The 19,664-nt window shown below is 46.8% G+C and overlaps 1 protein-coding gene across 3 annotated transcripts in view; it reads left to right on the forward strand.

Annotated features, from left to right (window-relative positions):
• The window catches only part of COL20A1 (collagen type XX alpha 1 chain), a 52,191-nt gene that overhangs the window by 1,180 nt on the left and 31,347 nt on the right, over nucleotides 1-19,664 (forward strand). The window contains exons 2-17 of one of the 3 annotated variants that reach the window (XM_064465407.1): nucleotides 3,323-3,407; nucleotides 5,865-5,975; nucleotides 7,264-7,407; nucleotides 7,641-7,799; nucleotides 8,465-8,671; nucleotides 9,924-10,079; nucleotides 10,786-10,905; nucleotides 11,079-11,243; nucleotides 12,843-13,007; nucleotides 14,357-14,529; nucleotides 15,191-15,320; nucleotides 15,825-15,970; nucleotides 17,322-17,445; nucleotides 17,918-18,057; nucleotides 18,272-18,401; nucleotides 18,924-19,066. In XM_064465407.1, coding sequence (XP_064321477.1) covers nucleotides 3,335-3,407; nucleotides 5,865-5,975; nucleotides 7,264-7,407; nucleotides 7,641-7,799; nucleotides 8,465-8,671; nucleotides 9,924-10,079; nucleotides 10,786-10,905; nucleotides 11,079-11,243; nucleotides 12,843-13,007; nucleotides 14,357-14,529; nucleotides 15,191-15,320; nucleotides 15,825-15,970; nucleotides 17,322-17,445; nucleotides 17,918-18,057; nucleotides 18,272-18,401; nucleotides 18,924-19,066 — 2,286 coding nt within the window. In that variant the 5' untranslated portion in view covers nucleotides 3,323-3,334. The remainder of the gene's footprint in view (nucleotides 1-3,322; nucleotides 3,408-5,864; nucleotides 5,976-7,263; nucleotides 7,408-7,640; nucleotides 7,800-8,464; nucleotides 8,672-9,923; nucleotides 10,080-10,785; nucleotides 10,906-11,078; nucleotides 11,244-12,842; nucleotides 13,008-14,356; nucleotides 14,530-15,190; nucleotides 15,321-15,824; nucleotides 15,971-17,321; nucleotides 17,446-17,917; nucleotides 18,058-18,271; nucleotides 18,402-18,923; nucleotides 19,067-19,664) is intronic. The other 2 variants (XM_064465408.1, XM_064465409.1) reach the window with 2 other exon arrangements.

The following is a 19,664-nucleotide window of genomic DNA, read 5'->3' on the forward strand; positions in this document are numbered from 1 at the left end:
CAGTGGATGTGGGGGGTGGAAATAATTCACAGTGCCCCTAAATCCCAACTTTTAATTGTGCCAATTTAAACACTGGGCAGGGATTTTTTGCATAGATTTTTTTTTTTCTTTAATTAAAGCGACTACATTTAAAACTTCATTTTCAAATAAGGGGATCTCCGACTGCCTTAACCTCCAAATCCCCTCTGAGCACACAGCTGGGGCAAGCGGGAAGTGGTGTGTCCTCCCCACACCCATTTTCCAGGCCCTGGAAATGCCACATGCTCCACGTGTCGCTGTCTCCAAATTCCTTCCCTGGGCGAGTAATGGGAGATAGGCTTTGGCGTGCTGGAGGCTGCCTGCCCGGCAGCAGGCTGTCACTGCGGTCCCCTCGCTCCCAGGGTCCACAGCTCAGCCCGGCTGGCTGGTGGCACCAGAGAGGGCAGAAATGGATGGGAAGGGACCATGGAGACCTGGGGGGGCTTGGGGAGGTAACCTGCAGAGAGGGAGCTCTGCAGGGTGGTGAATAGATAGCTCCTCCAGCTGTATCTCTTCCACCATTTCAAACAGGTGCATTTGTTATTCCTGCTTTACAGGTAGGAAAATTAAAGTTGGCAAAGAGGGAAAATAGCGATGGGTTTGCCTCTGAGTTAGGAAGAAGAGATGAAGCCCCTGTTCCTTGCTTTAGTCACAGTAAAGATCCACACCCTGGGGACTTACTAGATCCCACCTAGGTTAACACGAACTCACCTGTACTGACGCATGAGGGTGGAAGCTTCTGGCTGAATCGGACCCTGCAGTAAGCCCAGTTCAGTGTAGGCTGGAGAAGCCCATGAGTTTATTTCTCTGGGCTTTGGATCCTGTATAACCTTTGTTAACATGAAAAGTTGATACACGACCCAGTGCTTTTGCCAGAGTTTGGCATCCCGTTTGCCAGCAGAGCCACAGGGAAGTTGCAAGGAAATCAAGAGCAGTTTGGTGACATTGCAAAATGGCACAAATGAACTTTTGACTCAGGGAATTTTTCAGAAATGCAGGCTTCTTGCTGTTGTTTGACACAGGTACCTCTGCAGCCAGCGCAGGCTTTGCTTTTCTGAGGTGACAATCAGATTTCTGAAACCCACCTTTAAAATGTCTGCTGTTTTTTATAAGCAATGACTTCATTTTATTAGCTGGGAAAAAAAAATAAAGCAAGTGTTTCCCATGGATAAGGGCTTCAGTTACACTGCAGTTGTTCTGTAGAACCTGATCTTCAATCAAAAAAAAAAAAATCACCGACTGAGTAGGGTGGTTAATATCTCCCTGTTATAACTTGCATATTTTTCCATTCATTCTTACAGCAATTTAGAACAGATTTAAACCCCAGGAGATCATGGCTGGGTCACTCGTGAATATTTATTTTTCCTTAAAATCTCTAAAATGCTGACATATTTAAGGGAAATAGGCATTTGCCAGGAGCCTTTAAATACCTGTCCATCAGAATGAACAGAAGTGAAATGTCACTGCAGACGGCGGTGGAGGAAACTTGTGCATGGGCTGGTTCTGCCAAAAGCAATAAGGTTGAAATGTGTAACACAAAAATGACAGATGCCAGCGGTGCGTTGCAAAAGGCCAACAGCATATATTTTAAACCTGGTGTGTTGAGACTGAGACGAGGGGGGGACACTGTTTCCATCAGGGTGGTTTTACGCTGACCTGACATTTCTGACCCAAACTGAATAAAACTGAAATCCAGAGCCGCAAACTAACTGCAGGTGCTCGAGGTCTGTGGGCTGGAGGCGGGCTGTCCTTAGCCAGCCAGCTTCGCCAGTGCTGCAGAGGTGACGTGTAAGTCAAACTGATCCTCTGCCATGATTAAGCTTGTGACTGCATCTGCATTTCAGTCTTGTTCAGGTGAACAAGTTAAAACAAGACTGTCTCAACAAGTCCTGAATGTAACTTCTTGGGAACTCCAGTGTGAAATAAGAAATAAAACCCTTGCTTCTAAACTGTTGACATAAATTCAGCTAGGCCTGCGGTATCCCTCCTGCTGCAGAAAGCACTGTGATTGCTTTATCACAGTGACTGCAGGGTCATTAAATCTGTGGTGCAAGGAGCTTGTCTGCCTAAAAGTGCTCCTCTAAATGCTTTTCACCTTACGATCAGTGCATGCAGTGCAGAGACATGAGAAAGATGCTGTGTGTTCGTATGCCTATATTGATTTTGGTCATGATAATTGGAAATAATTACTTCTGTATTATTTAAAACAGAAGTTGTTCTGGAATCTATGTCTGTTCAGTGACTTGGCCAATGTTGCTTATTTCTGTGATCAGAGCAGAACCCAGCACATGTTGTACCAGTGTTGAGACTGTCTTACCAAGCGGGCAGTGCCCATCTCCAGGACAAAGCCGGCTGAGAGGAGTACTGGGTCAAAGCCTACTCCCCACCAGGTGTATAAACTCCATTTAGTACTGGTCCAGTGCATTGAACAGAAGTACTAGAGAGACCAAGAATGTAAAATAATATATAGGAACTGCAGGAAAATTCTGTATGTTCTTCTCCATCTACTCTTTCAGTGCCATCAGTGATGTATAGAGCTGTAGATCTCAGCTTGCGGTCCCTTAACTAAAGACTGCAAAAAATCTGGGTATTGTTTCAGACAGCCGGCTGGGCATGAGCCAGCAGTGCCCGGGTGGCCAAGGAGGCCACCAGCCCCCGGGCTTGTGTCAGCACTGGTGTGACCAGCAGGAGCCGGGCAGGGATGGGGCCCCTGTGCTCGGCGCTGGTGAGGCCCCACCTCGAATGCTGGGCTCAGGTTTGGGCCCCTCGGGACAAGAAGGGCCTTGAGGGGCTGGAGCGTGTCCAGAGAAGGGCAGCGGGGCTGGGGCAGGGTCTGGAGCACAAGTGTGCTGGGGGGCGGCTGGGGGGGCTGGGGGGGTTTAGCCTGGAGAAGAGGAGGCTGAGGGGAGACATTATCGCTCTCTGCAAGTACCTGAAAGGAGGGTGTGGCGAGGCGGGGGTCGGTCTCTTCTCCCTGGTAACAAGCGATAGGATGAGAGGAAACAGCCTCAAGCTGCGCCAGGGGAAGTTTAGGTTGGACATTAGAAAAAACTTCTTCACAGAAAGGGTTGTCAGGCCCTGGAACAGGCTGCCCAGGGAGGTGGGGAGTCACCATCCCTGGAGGTATTTAAAAGAAGGGCAGACATGGTGCTTGAGGGTATGGTTTAGTGGTGGCCTTGGCAGTGGCAGGTTAGCGGTTGGACTCGATGATCTTAAGGGTATTTTCCAACCTTAACAATTCAATGATTCTATGATTCTATTGTCATGGTGAAATGTAACTTTTAATTCTGCCGCCTTCTCGTAGGTCCTGGTCACCATGCTGATTCACGCTTGTTTCTTTTTTGCCTGCCTGCCTGTGGTGAGCCATGTCTGGGGACGAGTGGGCCAAGGTAAGGAGCCCTCCTGCCCTTGCTCTGGGCAATTCCCTCTGGTTTGGGGGTCACCTGGGTTAACTTGCCCAGCCTGAGCCCTTCTTGTTGGCAGTGGCTCTGCATGTGAGGGATGTCTCCAGTCACACGTATGATTTCAGGGGACTACTGTGCTCTGGTGTCTGTTGGTGAAGCTCCAAACAGCCCATTCCCACACATGAAGAGCACCAGGAGATCAGGGGCCCATCTGGGGAGAGTATCTCGATCCCTCCCCACCCTGCAAAGCCTGTCCTCATCACTGGCAGCAGTTCAGCGTGCTGCTCCCTAGCACCAGGAATGCATTTCACCCTGTATAAGCAATGAAGAGTGTTTGTGATCTGCAAATGGAGCTTGAGAAATAGGAAGAAAAAGCAGTTTTGCTTCTGTTAGTGACTGCATCTGTCCTGCACCCTGAAACTATTGCTGTGCATGTATATGGTGATATGTGGTGCAACATCTGGATAAGAAAGCACATGAGGTGCATTCCTCCTGTAATGTATAGGGCTCCCATAGTACTGCAAATGATCAGAAGATATCTATAGCACTGCACCATAGCCTTTCTGATGTTGAAGATCCACCTTTATATTATGTTTGAACCTTCTGTAGAAGTGGTCAGCATGAAGGTTTCTAGAGAGGTGATGGCACTTCAGAGTTATCTTCCAGATCAGCCTGTGAAGTTAAGTTTGGACTTAACTCCCTCTTAGCCAGAAATAAAGGTTACAGCATCAAATAGCACACATCCAACACAGGGAAGGGAAACACTGGAGCTTTCATGGTACTGGGGTTCATTTGCATCCAGCACATAATGGTGCTTTAGAGGATGCTGTCCTTTCTGATCTGTCTGGGGACATTCTTGCCTTTTTAGCTTCCCGGCTCCTAGAGTGATGGCTGAAGAGCTGGACCACACTTGGCCAAAAGAAGACAGCTCCATGTTTAATCTAACTATGAATTCCCCTCATTGTTCCATGATCTTTTACCATTTCTCTTAGGCATGATTCTGGGATTTTATTTTGCCCCTCACCCTTCTTACCCATGTTTTCTTTCTTCCCCTTCAGATTTGCCTGGGGTGAGATGTGAATCTGAGCTTTGTTTCCCCAAAATAGTTATCTGCTTGTTGGGCAGCCTGCAGGAAGTCACTGTGTGGAAAGGTTAAGGGACAGATGTTGGGCTGAGACAAGCAAGTCCTCAGTGCCAGCTTTCACTGCTTCCCTGAGCTGTGACTTCACGGCAAAGATGTCAGGAGATGTCTGGACATGCTACAAGACCAGATTAGGGACCTGAGGAGTCTGTTCAACAGTTTGTCAACACTGAGCAGGACACTCCAGGTCACCCTAAGCTTTTTTAAATGAGTAATGGTAAAGGGAAAGAGATTGGAGCGACTGCAAATGGGGGTGGGCATTTGAGTGCAGATGCTTATGGTGCGCAGGCAAAGGATGCGCTCACTCATTGCAAATTAGGGCAGCCTCCTGGAAAGGCAGCTGTAGGTAGTGTCAGGAAGGAGAGGAGATAAATCTGCTGAGTTGCTGTCCTATATCCAGCCAAGTGAAAAAGTTTCATGCGGTGACATTTGTATGACAGTACAGCTGTGTTTTACCAAGGAATCATTGTTTCAAAGAGTGACACGTGAGCTCAGACATCTAGCTGGGGTTTAAAAGATATCCATGAAATTTGGAGATGATAAGGGAATGTGCTGGTTTTATTTTTACCTTCTTGTCTGATATTTTCTTCTTCAGGATTTGTCATTTAGTTTGCTGCTCCCTGCAGCAAACAGATACAAGCTGGTGCCCGTGAGTTATGGTCCTGCCAGGAGCTGTAACTTACACTTTACCAGGTTTTCTTTCTTTTCTCTTCTTCCCCCCTCCCCCTCACACCTTTCTTTTAAACATAGCTGGTCCTTGAAGCTGCTTCTGAAATTATCTTTCTGCAGAAATATGGATCCATCACCTGGGGAATTTCTGTATTTCTCAGCAGCCCAAGCCTATCCAGGAGCCTCATTGAGCCCTTTTATGCTTCCTGCCCTCCCATTTCAGATGTTTGCACTAAATACACTTGCTGAAACAAAACATCCTGAATGAAATCTCCCAGGAGAGTCCTCCAAGATGTGAGGGGTGCAGAGAAAGCCCTCACTTCTGTAGGAGGCTGTTTTACATGTTTGCAGCAGTATATATTAAGGTCTCATTCAAGTGCATGAGAAACTCCTCTTTGCATAAGGTGGAGGCTCCAGGTTTGCAGTGACTCATAGGAGGTTTCCTGGCAGAGGTGCAGGAGCTGCTGTGTAGCGTCAGGGGATGCTAAGGGCTTCCATGGGATGGTGGAGGTTTCCTTTGCTCTGCAACTGTTCCTGTGTCCATAAAGGAAATGGTATTTGTATTGTTTTGTGTGTGCCTGTGCAGAGGGAGGAACTGCATCCGTAACAGCATGGACACATCTCCTCTGCAGGGTCAGGCAGGCTGAAACTCACTGTTCTTTCGGAAGACAGGCTCCAAATGAAATGGAAAGAGACTGAAGGGAACATCAATGGCTACAAAGTTCGGGTAAAGCCCATGGCAGGTATGTGTTAATGCACCGGACATCAGACCCAGCAGAGATCTGAGTATGAGTAAGGGACCAAGCTTCTCTTTTTGACTGGTGGACAACAGGACTTAAGTAAGAGCATTATTTAGACCTTAAGGTGAGAGAGGTGAGGTAGAGGGAATTATCTGCTGGTTGTTCTGGTTTCAAGTGTTGATTACCTAGATCAAATCTTTCTACTGGGCTGTTCACACAGTATGGACAAGAAGTATTTCTGGCTGCCATGAGAGCAGTCCATAGTGCCATGGCAGTGCAGGCACAGTCCCTCTATCTCTCACTCACAAGAAAGAGATGAAATTCAGCTCTCTTCATCCTAGGGGAAAGGCTTAGTCAGAAAGTTTTGCTCTTTGGGACCGTGTAAGGAAAAAAAAAGATGAGGAAAGGTTCATTGCCTGATTCTTCTGTGGAAGCTCCCAGATCTCCCCCCACCTGCCGGGTCACAGGATGGGAAGTCCTTGACCTGTGTGTGTGGGGCTCAGCCCCCTTGATACCTACCCCAGCCAAGCTCCATCTCTCCTTGACTTCGGACACTGATCCTGGTGGTGTTGGAAGGACACGATGTCCTTTGGCAGGGAGCAATGGTTGGAGGCAACCTTAATCTTGGCTGGCATTTGGTTTTCAGTCACTGCTGCTCTCCCAGCGAGACAGAGAGGGGAACTGCCAGGCAGGAGTGCGTGCGGCAGAGCTCTTGTGATCATCCACCCGCTTTTAGCTCATCCCCCACCTGTTTCCCAAAGCAGGAGGTTTCTCATTCCTTCCCTGCCCTGCTCTTCCTTGTGCCTCAGCTCAGCAGAGAGCGATGAGCATCCCGGGAATGCAGGAATCCCCACTGGCATTCCTGGCACATGCCTGAGGCTTTCCCTCTGCCTAAGCTGGGGAGCTCCATCTCCGGCCCTAGGCATGAGCACAGGAATGGCTGGGTGAGAAACACAACCATGTCCATAGTTTAAAGCTTGTAGACCTTTCTTACTCAGAGGATTTTAGGGACATAGTTTGCCTCTCTCTTGTGTAGCACAGAGACCGTGGTGCAGCAATTTGCAGAGCTGTCCCCCGCCATCTGCTCACTTCTGCTCCAACACATGGATTTTAAAAAACTAAACGTTTTCAACTCTGGATTGGGAAAAAGAGTAAAAATCAGAGATCCACAAAATTAAAGAAAGAAATAGGAGTTGACTGAGATCCCTAGGCAGACATTCCCTGCATTTCAGCAGTGCTTTTGCTACTGTCAGCTTAAGTTTAAGCTCTAACAGGCTTCATCCCACCTCAGGGGACTCGGAACAAGAAGTCATGCTGAAAACCAAGACTCCGAAAGCCACAGTGGGGGGGCTGAGCCCTACCAAGGCATACACGCTGCAGGTCTATGTACTCAATGGCTCCCAGGAAGCCCTGTTTGCCAAGAGGAAATTTGTGAGTAAGTAGTGTGCTACATTCTACCATTCAGAGAGCTCCTGAGGCTCTTGGAGATGTGGCTCCTCAGAGCTCAGCCTTTGGCATATGTCCTGTAGACTGTGCTGCAATCAGAGATCCTGTTACTACTTTGGTTGCAAGGTTAGAAAGAGGGAAAGGTGAAGACCCAGGGGACAGACCGTGACTCACAGACCTGTCTAGGCTGACTCTCTTTCTCTGTTTTTGGTCTTTCTACAGTAGAGGAACTCAAAAATGCATCCCAGACTAGAAATAACCGAAGAAACTCAGGAGCTGCATCAGGAAAGAATCTCACCTCTTTGGGGAACTCAGCAGCCGAGCACAGTGGGGTGGCAGAGGCTACCCCACCACCCCTGAACACTGTATTGACACAGCCAGGTGGGTGCACTGACCATGCGGATCCTCAAAGAGGATCTCAAAGCAGATCCTTTGATAGCAAGCTGTTCCCTAAGTACTGGGGCTAATGGTGCTTGATTTCCTGAGCTCTGTGTCCCAAGGTTGGCTGCAGATGGTCTACAAGAAGGTGTGAACCTTCCTCTATGGCTGAGGACTGTATATAACTATAAATTCTCATGTGTCTGGCAACAAGGTTTGCATGAGTTCAAAAGGCAATGTGTTGATGGAAGAAAGATCTATCAGGGCCATTATACAAAAAGACTTGCACTGGCTCAGAATGTTTCTGAGTCACAGATTGCTGAGATCTGGAGAGTACAGAGGGTATTGGGTGCCATGGTATGTTTTCCCTGATTCATATTTTATAAACATTCATTATTTTCCATCATCAAAGATAATGGGAAGAACAAACTTTTGATGCAATCCACTAATAACACTATTATTAACTCATGAGTCCATTTACAGCCCTCTCAGAAAGGCATGAATGGAGACGGTGTCCTTCATCTAGCTACTTATTTGCATAAAGCTTGTAGGGCTTTTATTCTCTGCGAGTCCCTACACCTCTGTCAAATGTGGTAAATCAGCCGATGAGTGGAGCAGGTTGCATGGGGATAACACAGCTAGGGATAATGTTTTTTTTTCTCTTTGAGGCACAGCAAAGGACAGAGCTGAAAAGAAAAGGCAGAAAGGGACTCAGCCAAAAGGCTCAGGAGAAACAATAAGAAACCAGCCCAGCGTGGAGGCTGGCATGACAGAAGCAACACCAACAACCACAAAATCATCCCAGCGCACTCCTGGGAACCCCGAGCGAGAGACTCTAGGAAAAGAAAACCCCACAAAGGATTCATTGAGGCGAGGTGAGAGGGGTTTCAAACATGTCTTGTTCCTTCCTCCCTACTGTTTTCCCTAACACTCATTGAATACAAGCTTTCCATCCCACTCCCTGTCACCAAGATTTTCAAGAGTACAGTGCTGCTGATAGTGCTTTCAATTACGAGGTCATGCTTTGGGGAACTGTCGGCATCACTGGAGAAATTTGGAGTTCTGTAGAGCCTCACAGATTTTAAGGCAAACTGGAGCTAGGCCAAAAATTCTTTCCAGATGATTTAATTTCTTGATTTGCCACTATTCTCTCTCTTCATGTTGCCACCTCCCCCTGCTTCTGACAGATCCATGTAAGAATTTATATTCTTCAACAGACCCCCCTCCAGCCACGGACCTGTCCAAACCTTCAGAAGGGGAGGAGCGTCAGTGATGTTTGTTACCCAGCCTGCTCCATCTCCTGGACTTGTTCTTCATGTCTCACAGATAACTGATCCATGATGATCCTTCAGATTCATCTGTTGAGGCTATGGCAGGGCAGATGGCTCGCAGCACTGCTGAAGCGGTGGGAATGGGATCGACCAGAGCATCCTCATTTGATCCCTTGAGACTAGTAGGAATCCATGGCTGTGAAAAGAGAGAGGAGAGTAACCTCTTTGCAGCCCACTGGTTCTTGATGGGATCATCTACTTCCCTCCACCAAAGCTGGAAAAAACCCCATTTGAAAAATATTTGGGGAAGATGCATTTGATCAACAACATGCCCTATCTTATCCTCAGTTGAGCTGCAGGCCTGGGGTGGGGAGGAAAGCAGGGCCTGAGTATCTGTGATGCTAGCAGGTTTTTACAGAGAGATTGGATGTAATATAAAGCCACAAAATAATTATAGCCCACAGGGGATCTTGTGATGGAATGGAATTAAGCAATCACCTGCAATTCTTGGAGACTTAGGCTAGATAAAAGGGAAACACTGGGCTCAGGTTGAGACTTAATGGAGCTGACAGCTTGCAGAGAGGCGTGCTTGGGTGAGGCACGCACTTCCTGACAGCTTTAACCCATTCTTTGCAGAAATGCAGCTGTGTATCGCTCGATTTCTTGGTGATGAGATGGGTTACCTTTAGCCATGTGGTTTTCCCAAGATTCTGGGATGCGTCAGGCTGGCAGATGGTCCAGTCCACCATCCAGACAAGGCCTTACACTGTAGATTTACTTTTTACCTTAAAACTGAAGCAGTTTTTCCTCCTTTGCAATTGCTTCTCACAGTATCAAACCTTATACCCCCTCCCAGGTTCCCAGTTTCAGTGTGACACACCTGCAATGACAGATATCGTCCTGCTTGTGGATGGATCCTGGAGCATTGGACGCAACAATTTCAAGCTCATTAAGGAGTTTCTGAGCAATTTGATTTCTCCATTCAGTATTGCACAAGACAAGATAAGAGTAGGTAGGATACACTTCTGTCTTCTGACCTTGGGAAGTCTGTGTTTGAAGGGGCCTTGGTCTCTGTCCCTGTGGTTATTTGCTCCTCTGAGTGGGGTCCTGCTGATGCTCTTGACAGCTTTTCCCATCTGGTAGCAAGCTCTGGCCTCTAGTGGTTGTAAGAAATAGCTACGCAGTGAACAGAAGCAATGTCTTCTGGGCAGCACCAGGTCCGGCACTGATGCTGAGACACATCTGGGATTTGCTGCCTACCTCTGACGAGGCGCTCAGCCTCCGCAGCGCTGCACAGACACTGTGGCAGTGCTGCTTGGCGCTGCTTTGATTTCAGCTAAGAACGGTGCTGCTTCTGGTTCTGAGTGATTCTGACTCCAGCAGGTGGCACTGGCCAGGTTGTGCATGAAGGAGGACAGTGTAAATCCTTCCCACCCCTGGAAGTCTGACTCCGGTTAACACTGAGACCTTATCAAATGTTTTGCCCTCACACTGCAGGGGTGTCACTGTACCCAGTGGGGTCTGAGGTATCATCTTGCTGCCTGCATGACAAGGACTGTGCAGAGAAGAAGCGGTAGAAACCAAATCTGCTCACCCACAGTCCCATTCAATATTTTGAGTCATCATCCCATGGCAAGCCTGACGCTGCCTCCCCAGAACGAATCTCCTCTTGTAGCTTACCTTGGCTTGTGTGATGCCAATAGTTCTTGCCTTCCCAGGGCTGTCCCAGTACAGCAGCGATCCCCGCACAGAATGGGATCTGAGCGCTTACTCTACGAGGGACCAGGTGCTGGAGGCCTTGAGGAATTTGCGGTATAAGGGTGGCAACACCTTTACAGGTAACTCCAGCTCTCAGGTCTCTGCTAAATGATCTGTGTGGCTGCAGTGGGGAAAGCTGTTCCCATGGGATGACCTCCATGGGATCCAAAGCCACTGGCAGCAGAGAAAAGAGTAAAAGCAGGGGGGTTGTCTGCAAGGCTGTAGCACACCATCCATCTCTGCTCCTCCCCAGGTCTAGCACTGACCCATGTCCTGGAGCAGAATCTGAAACCAGATGCTGGTGCCCGGCTGGAAGCTGAGAAACTGGTAATACTCCTGACTGATGGAAAATCCCAGGATGACGCCAACCTGGCTGCTCGGACGTTGAAAAACCTGGGCATAGAGATATTTGCCATTGGTAAGATCACAGCCGTTGATAAGCTGTCGGACTAAATCAATGTACTTTTGACCTTCTTCAATTTGAAGGTTATGTTCCCTCAACTTTGATAGGAGCATCCCAATGCTTTAAAACTAAGGTGATGGGTAAGACCTCATTACACTGTGCTAAGATGAAAATTAACTCATTTATTCAGCACAGGCAGTGTCTTCAAAAGGGATTTTGTTTATTTAGAAAAAACACTCATTCATGTGAGATATTTCACACCTCCCATCCATGAAGACCTTTGCAGTCCTCAGAGACCTGTGCCATGAGAACAATATTCTCAGCTGTGGAATTAGGCAAGACAACATTGTATTGGGGAGGGCAGGAGACCTTCTTTATAATTACTGCTGCTCACAACTTTCCATTTCTCTGAGTAATAGCATTATCTTCTTTTTGCTACCCAGCAGCAATAATGAGACATAAAGTGGCCTTGAGCAGCCCTGTCCGTGATGACTAAACAAGTCTGCTAGACTAATACATGGGCAATAAAATTACACAGAAAACTCACCTAAAATTGCAATCTACAAAACTATAAGTGCTAATTTATGTTGGGAAAACACAAGCAAGGGTTTATTGCATAGGGTTGTGTAGCTAAGTGGCTGGCACTGTGATTTCTCTCATGGACTGTGTGAAGCTGCTGAGCCTCAGCTCTATGTTGTACAGCACAACAGACTAACAGACCAACAACTATGTACCTGAAATTGCTTGGAGTTTTGCACTTGGAGATTTGTTCCTGGCTGGGGTCTTTGCCTTTCCTCTCTGGTCAGAAAAGATAACATTGTTTGGTCCTTCAACATCAGGACCTGAGTATTAATCTCAATAATGCCTTGGTTCTCACTGCAAGAGCAAGGGGAAAGGAGGTTAGCAAACTATTAAGGTAATGGGCTTGGACTTGAGGAACCAGGTGGGATCCCTGTCTGGCATTGATACTGCTTGGACAATGCTAGGGTGACCTTCAGCCTAGCACTGGGAAGCAAAATAAGTTGTATGCTGTGGGGCTTGGTCTGCAGAGGGTTAATGAGGACGCAGAGCAAAAGGATAGGGGTGGAGGATGCTCTGTGATAGTCAAGTTCTGCTAAAAAAAAGGTCTGCTTATTGCTCATCCCTGACACTCTTGAAATGCAATGTGAAGTTCTGATGAACAACAGACTCTCTGTGGGGAGTGCTGGCACCTCATAAATATAAAATTGTTTTTTATTCACTCACTCATTCCCCAATTTATGCCAACTGCCTCTTAGGGTGAAAAATATCTGCCTTACTGGTAGTGAAGCCTGCAAGTGGTGTGGAGGCAGGAAAACAGAAGAAGGATTCACTAGATTGTCTCCAGGCCACAAAAGACCTTCTGAGCCTGCAGAGTTGAAAGCCTTTCCCAGGATGGCCTGAGGCTGTTGCTGTAGGAAAGCCCAAGGCCATTCTCAGATACTACCACCCCACTGGAATGGCTGGGAGGATCTGCTTGGAGAGCAGGGTGACAGTGGACCCATCCTGCCCGTGAACAAACAACACAGAAGCAGGAGGCAGAAGCTGCTCCTCTCTGGGGAGTTTTCTCAGTCTCATTCTCTGCTCTGGTTGCAGGGGTGAAGAATGCGGATGAAGCAGAGCTGAAGCAGGTGGCCTCGGAGCCGCTGGAGCTCACGGTGTACAATGTGTTGGATTTCCCACTGCTGAGCTCTCTGGTTGGCAGGCTTACGCAGGTCCTGTGCACCAGGATCAAAGAGAAGAGCAATAAGGAAAACACAGGTGAAGTGAAACTTCCTCAGTGAGGGCTGAACTCCCTTCTGCTCACCATTCACCTTCATTGCCATCAGGACTGACCCTTTCTCATACCTTTCTCTCCGTGTGCTCCACCACCCTGTCAGCACCACCTAACTCTTCTCCTCCACTGCTGATCTCCCTGCGCAGCCCTCTTGCTGCCTGACAATGGTCCTTGACACGTCAGTGTGTTGGCCAGTTTCTCCTGTGATCATTGTCTTCTACAAGACCCTCTGGATGCAGTTCTTCCACTCTCACTCCACTGAAGACTCCCTGCTGTCTCTAACAAGTCACAGAGAGACGTTACCTGTAGATGTTTCCATTCTGATGCTCTTGGTTCAATTATCTGGTTTTGGCCTGTGAGCCATTCATGGCCTCCAGCCATTCCTACCAGGGGTTTGGATAACTCTTGGTGGATATAATCACCTAATGACAATAACTATCACTGTAGGGAAGAGGGGTCGTCTTTTCCCTGTTCCATTAACATATGGTGTGATAAATGTGTTCTAACCATCTCATTTTCTGAGTTTCTTCCAACTAAGAGGAGGCAGAGAAAGCAGAAAAGCTGATTTGAGAATATAGTAGGGAGAGTGTACAGAGGAAATGTGGAGGTAGAAAGAGGAGATGATAAAACATCTAAAACCATTTTTTTCCTCCACACTTTACTTTAAAAGATGGATCTCCAAGGCATTTTCAAGTTAAAACCAAACAGCCTATTTCTTTCCTTTGCTAAAGCAGCTTGTAGGATGAACAAGAGAGTGAAGAACCACTCCAGATGGTAGCTTAGATCTTCAGGAGAAGTATCATGTACATATTTCCATCTCTCTCTGCTCTAAGATTGGCCTAAGGAAAATGGGAAAGTCTAACTTTCAAGCATATTTTTTTAAATGCTCTGGAGAGTCATGTAAATAAATTCATCAATCCTCATTAATTTGTACTTATTTGATATAATTAGACATTTTTCAAAGGAACAGATTAGGCTAAAGAAAGATGTGCTGCGCAGAAAAAGAAACCAAAATACCACCTTCTTGTTCATTTTGACAAATTTTCATGCCTGAGGAAAGCTGGGTCATCTTTTGGATATGCACAAAAATGCAGATTTCTGTTGAAAAAATATTCCCAGCAAAATACACAGCCTGTTCTCCATGGAGTATTTATGTTCTCTGTATGCCCAGTTTTAAAATATTTATTTCAGAGCAGTTCAGAACAATTTCTGTACTCTGTAGGGAAGAAAATTGTAACTTGATTTGAAAAATGTCACTCATATTTATGAGCTGGAAAGTACATTTGGCATGACAAGTCTGAAGTGAGAAAGTAACTCTGCTTTTAATTCCTAGGCAGCACTGTGAAAGATATCCCTGTGAACACGGGTCCCCAGCTGAGCCCAACTGACCTTAAAATATCAGCTGTGACCTCTAAGAGCATGCACTTGACCTGGAGTCCTCCTCTGAGACCACCAAAGAAATATCGGATTGAGTATTATCCATCTAAGGGTGGTATCACCAAAGAGGTGAGAGACCTTTCTCTGGACATCAAGAGACTGCAGTATCTTCCAGATGGTGGCTGGGAATTTAAGTAGGCTTGAGCAGACAAAGAGATGAAGGTAGAGATGCAGTTCTTGTGGGACTTAAGCTAAAGCCAGAGATGAAACTAAACGCACATTGAGTGTAAATGTGATCAGCTGATAGGATGACAAGATAGAAGAGGACATCAGATAAATATAATCTTGCTAGAAATACTGCAAGCCATGCCGAAGCCAATTTTTGTCTCATGCAGTGTTATCCCCTCCCTAAAGCACCTGTTTTGACTCAGAGGACACAGGTACACAGAGCTGTCCAAGGATGCTCATCTGTGATGGATTTGACTTAGAAAAGCAAATTCAAATTGTTGATGGGTTTCCACTGATTTCAGTGAGAGCATGATTAGAGTCTTGTGCTTGGTGTTTGCACAGATCCCAGCCTTAGAAGACAGGAATGCTTAGTGCCTCTTACCTCTGTATTCTGGGAAGATGCTAGCTGGCACAAAATTCAGAGGGCAACTGGACTTCATGTTTCTGGGCACTGATCTGCCGCAAAGAAGCCACGCTTGCTAGTGAAGGCCAGTTCAGCCATTCCTTTGCTAAAGAGTGGCTAGCACCTTCCTGCCTTGACAGCCCTCCTTTGTGCTTTCAGGTGGTTTTAGATGGAGCAGTCTCCTCTTTGCGGCTTTCCAATTTGACCTCGCACACAGAGTATCTGGTGTCGGTGTTTCCTATTTATGACACAGTTGTTGGGGATGGGCTGAGAGGCGTCACCTCCACATGTAGGTCGTGAGTAGAGAGAATTATGCTGATGCATGGTTACGATAGGTGAACAAAGCTCTTTCTTTGTGACCATCTCAGACTGGAGCCTGACATTGTATTTTTCCCCTCTTCCTCAAGTTCTGTCCATCTTACAGCTATCTCCATCCGTGGAGATGTTCAGAACTTGACCAGGCAAGACCCTGAGGAACCTGCCCTTTGAGTGGCAGGTGGGACCAGAGACCTTCAGGGGTCCCTATCCACCTACATCATTCTGCAAAGGAAACCACTGATGTGGAACTAACACACCACAGTAGAAATATCTTGCAACCCCTTGCTGCTTTTTTATCCTTGGACTCCAAGTGAATGAAACTATCCTCTGTAAAGTGGCTTCTCCCCTGTGTTAGATGTGGGGTAGCTGTCCACCAGCTTGCAGTAGCTCTTGCAAAGCCAGGTCTCCTCTGGCGTTTGAGCTGTTGCAGACCTCATACACTGAAGATATTTTTCTGCCTTGTTTTTCCCTTCAGTGCCTTTGTCTTCCCCTCGCTCCCTGCGTGTCTCTGAGCTAAGCCACAACAGTATCAGGCTGAGCTGGAAGGCAGCCCAGGGAGCCACTCAGTACCTGGTGCTCTGCTCCGCAGCCCCCGATGGAGCAGAGGACTATACAATGGAGGTAGAGTTCATGAAAATAATGATAATTTTTTTTTTCTCTCTCTAGGCTGAGTTTACTTATAGCTCTAACCTTTGTGAATTGGTATCATGTTTTAAAAAAAACAAAGTGTCACCATTATTGCCAGCAACTTCTTTCATAGATTTTTTTTTTTTTTTAAGTGGTGTATCTCAAGGCAATTTATAACTGTGAGGCTTTCACGTGGGAAAGTAAGGCATAGGGAGAGAACTGACTGCCTCATGGTTCCCTGGAAACCCAGGCACTGAATTAATCTTTGCAGCCCCAAGTCTACTTGCTGTATCCTTGAGGTTGTACATCAATGTCTTTATTGTGTTTATCTTAAAATGTAAGGTGAAAATTTGATAGGGTAGTTTTCACTGACCTCTAAAATCAGACCTATGACACTGCATAAGAATAAACCAATGCTTGATGAATGGAAAATCCTTAAAAACATCTAAGAACCCTTTGTCACATGTGCATTTAAATGAGTTATCTGGAGTACCTGCAGGCTGAGGGTATGAATTTAAAAATTAAAAAAAAGACTGGGGGCAACATGTATTGCCTCTTTGACTCAGATTCCCCTCCTCCCCGAAACGCACAGCAGTAGGAGCAATTGCAGGATGGTTTTCAAAACAGAGAAATTAATGCTTGTACTCTGCTTTCAGTGCGTAATTGTGGGTTGGTTGTTTTTTTTCAAGATTCAGATCATTTGATGAGAGACCAATATTTAAAATTGCATTTTAGCATATTAGAACATTTCTGCATTTGCCTGACCTACTCACTGTAAGAGTGCAATTCTCTAAGGCTACGGGATGTCTGCAAAATCAGCATTAAAATGTTCCCAGCCTTTTATAAAACTGTATTCCGTGAGTGCAGGCTCCTAAAAGTCTCTGGGCGCATTTCTGCAGCGAGCAGACGTAGGACGAGAGCTGTGGCCATGCTGTGCTAGCGGCAGGTGGCAGCAACCCGGCTGCTGTGTGTCTGCTTGCAGCAGGCAGCTTTTCTGCAAACGCTATACATGTATCTGAGAAGTGGAATCACATCTCTCACACGTCCCCTGATGCAACCCAGAATAACAACCGCATCATCTCTGTGTAAGGGACTTACACCTCTGCAGACCGGGGCAGAATGAGGTGGTGTGTACCTACAACGTGCTTGGTGTCCCTTGGGAAAAGAGGTAGAGCACTGGCTACTGTAGAGCACCCCCACAAGAGGTGAAGTCCCAAAGTGGAAAAGTCTCCTTTGTGTAACCAAAGGGACCTTGACCTGTGTCTCTGTAAGGTCTTGCTCTGTTGAGGGCATTGGTGGGTTCCCCAGAACTGAAGGGTACCCCAAAGCATCTCTTTGCTGACAGGTGAAGGTGACCCAGCCTGAGGTCCTGCTGGATGGGCTGTCCCCCAGCACAGAGTACTCTGTCGCGGTGTACGCGATGTATGGGGAAGATGCAAGTGATCCAGCCAGCATCCAGGAAACCACCTGTAAGTGCTGCTGCTACTTACTGAGTTGTTATTAAACACTTAAGGCAGGAGAGACATGTTAAATGAGGTGCTTCCCATATTGTGCATGTGCCATGTAAACATGCTGCCTCTTCCCTGCCTGTTCTTAAGCAAATACTGGTCCCCAAGGGGATCTCTAATTACATGGTGAGCTGTGAAAAAGGAGTGATGTTCCCCTGGTTAAAAAGGATTCCTGAAAGAGCTCTTCCCTGATGTCTTTGTTGTCTGAGGAGAAAAAGGGAATTACTTGGCTGTTTCTTCACCTAAAACTCATGTAGCTTTTCAGGACATCCCAGAGGCATGTATGGTAATGACATAAAGAGAATATTTTTCCATGTGATGAATGAGTCTCACTTCAAGGTGGGGTCATCTAAGAGCAACAGGAAGCAACTGGTGGCATTGCCATTGTGCAGCCTGTGAAACCTCGGAGTGCTGTCACTAATTATTGTTGCAGTGGCCTTGAGTCCTCCCAAATACCTGAGCTTCTCAGAGCTCAGCCACGCATCCGTTCGGGTCAGCTGGGAAGCTGCATCCCCAGCTGTGAAGGCTCACCGCGTCACCTATGCTTCTAGCAAAGGGAGCAACACTGGGGAGGTGAGTCCTCAAGAGTCTGGTAGAAGGAAAAGAAATTTGGGAGGTCAGATACTGCCCTGGTCTCCTTCAGCTGCATGGTTCAGGGAGGGCTTATCTGCTGACAGTGTTTTAACCTGGAAATGGGTACTTTGGGTGCAGTTGCACCCACGTGCTAACCCCTCTGCAGCTGTCCCCATGCTTCTCTCCTAATACTCGTACAACTCCTCCACTGCAGGTAGAGGTTCCTGGCACTGCAACATCCACTGTCCTGAGACCTTTGTCCTCCCTCACCCAATACTTCATCAGTGTCCGATCTACATATGATGAAGGGGACTCCTTTCCAATTACCGGCAACGTTACCACCTGTAAGTAGGGAATCAAAATGTTTTTGGTCCCAGTAATAGGTGACAAAATTGGCTTGTGTGTGTCTGAACCAGGTTGTTTTGAAGATCAGTCCCAGCAACTTGTGGCCAAAACCCTTGCACAAAACCCAGATGACTGCTGTTCTTTGTGTGTGAATATGTCCAACTGTGCTATGTTTAAAATGTGGAAGGAATAAAGAAAGGAAACAAATGAAGAAAAAGCATGATGTATCACTAACCTCTGTGTCCTTGAGAGCCCTCCTAGCCTTCTCCCCTTTACGATACCAGCATGGTATGTGTCCTTTCCACAAATGAGATAATACTCCTTAATAGGGTTTTAAAAATAATTTACCCCTTTCTATCCTGATGGATGTTGTCATATGGGTCTGAAGAAGTGAAAGACAGGCTGATCTCAGACATCTGCCTCGTCGATGTTTTGCTCCCCAACCATCTGCTTCCCACCTTGGCTCTGATAAAGTGCTGTCAGTGCCTGCATTTCAGCTGGTTTTCCTTCTGCATCCTCAGTAAAGGTCCCCCCACCACGTGCACTGAAGGTTACTGAGCTCTCTGGGAACAGTCTCCGGCTACAGTGGGAAGCTGTTGCTGCCTCCGATGTGGTGGTCTATCAGATCAAATGGAGCACAGTTGGTGGAGAGAAGCCTCAGGAGGTATGGACCCATGCACAGCTCTAGGGAGGCTGGGTCGGCTTTGTGCCTGCTTGACGGCTCTGAGCTCGCTTGCAAGAGTGGCGTAGGGAGGTGCAAAACTATTCAGGTTAATGCACTCAAGAAATTAAACAGTTCAGCACCCAGGCAAAAGACCCTATGGAATAAGACAGGGTGTGTCCTTGGTCTGGCTCTGTTCAATGGAGTTATCACCTTGAGTGCTGGAAGCAGGAGGGACTGTGGGACAGCAGGATCAGAGTCCTACAAGCTCTGGGAAGATTGCAGAAGTGTTCTGGAAAATCTCAAGGATGAAATTCAATAGGGACAAGCAGAAAGTATTAAGCTTAGGCAGGAATAATTAACTACAGGTATACAGGATGTAAAACAAATAGCTAAGAAGCAAATCAGTAGAAAAAGATCTGGGGTTGCAGAGAACCATGAACACACAAAGTCAAGTTGGTGTGGAAAAGACAAAGGTAATAAGTATTTATAGCTAGAGGTATCGCCTTTAAGACAGGTGAAGCAACTTTTGCTTTCCTCAGTGCTAGTAAGCACCAACAACTTTTTGGGCTACTGCTCTTCAAGAAGGATGAGGTCCAGC

This window comes from Phalacrocorax carbo, chromosome 14 (genome assembly GCF_963921805.1).
Source record: "Phalacrocorax carbo chromosome 14, bPhaCar2.1, whole genome shotgun sequence".
Taxonomy (NCBI): Eukaryota; Metazoa; Chordata; class Aves; order Suliformes; family Phalacrocoracidae; genus Phalacrocorax; species Phalacrocorax carbo.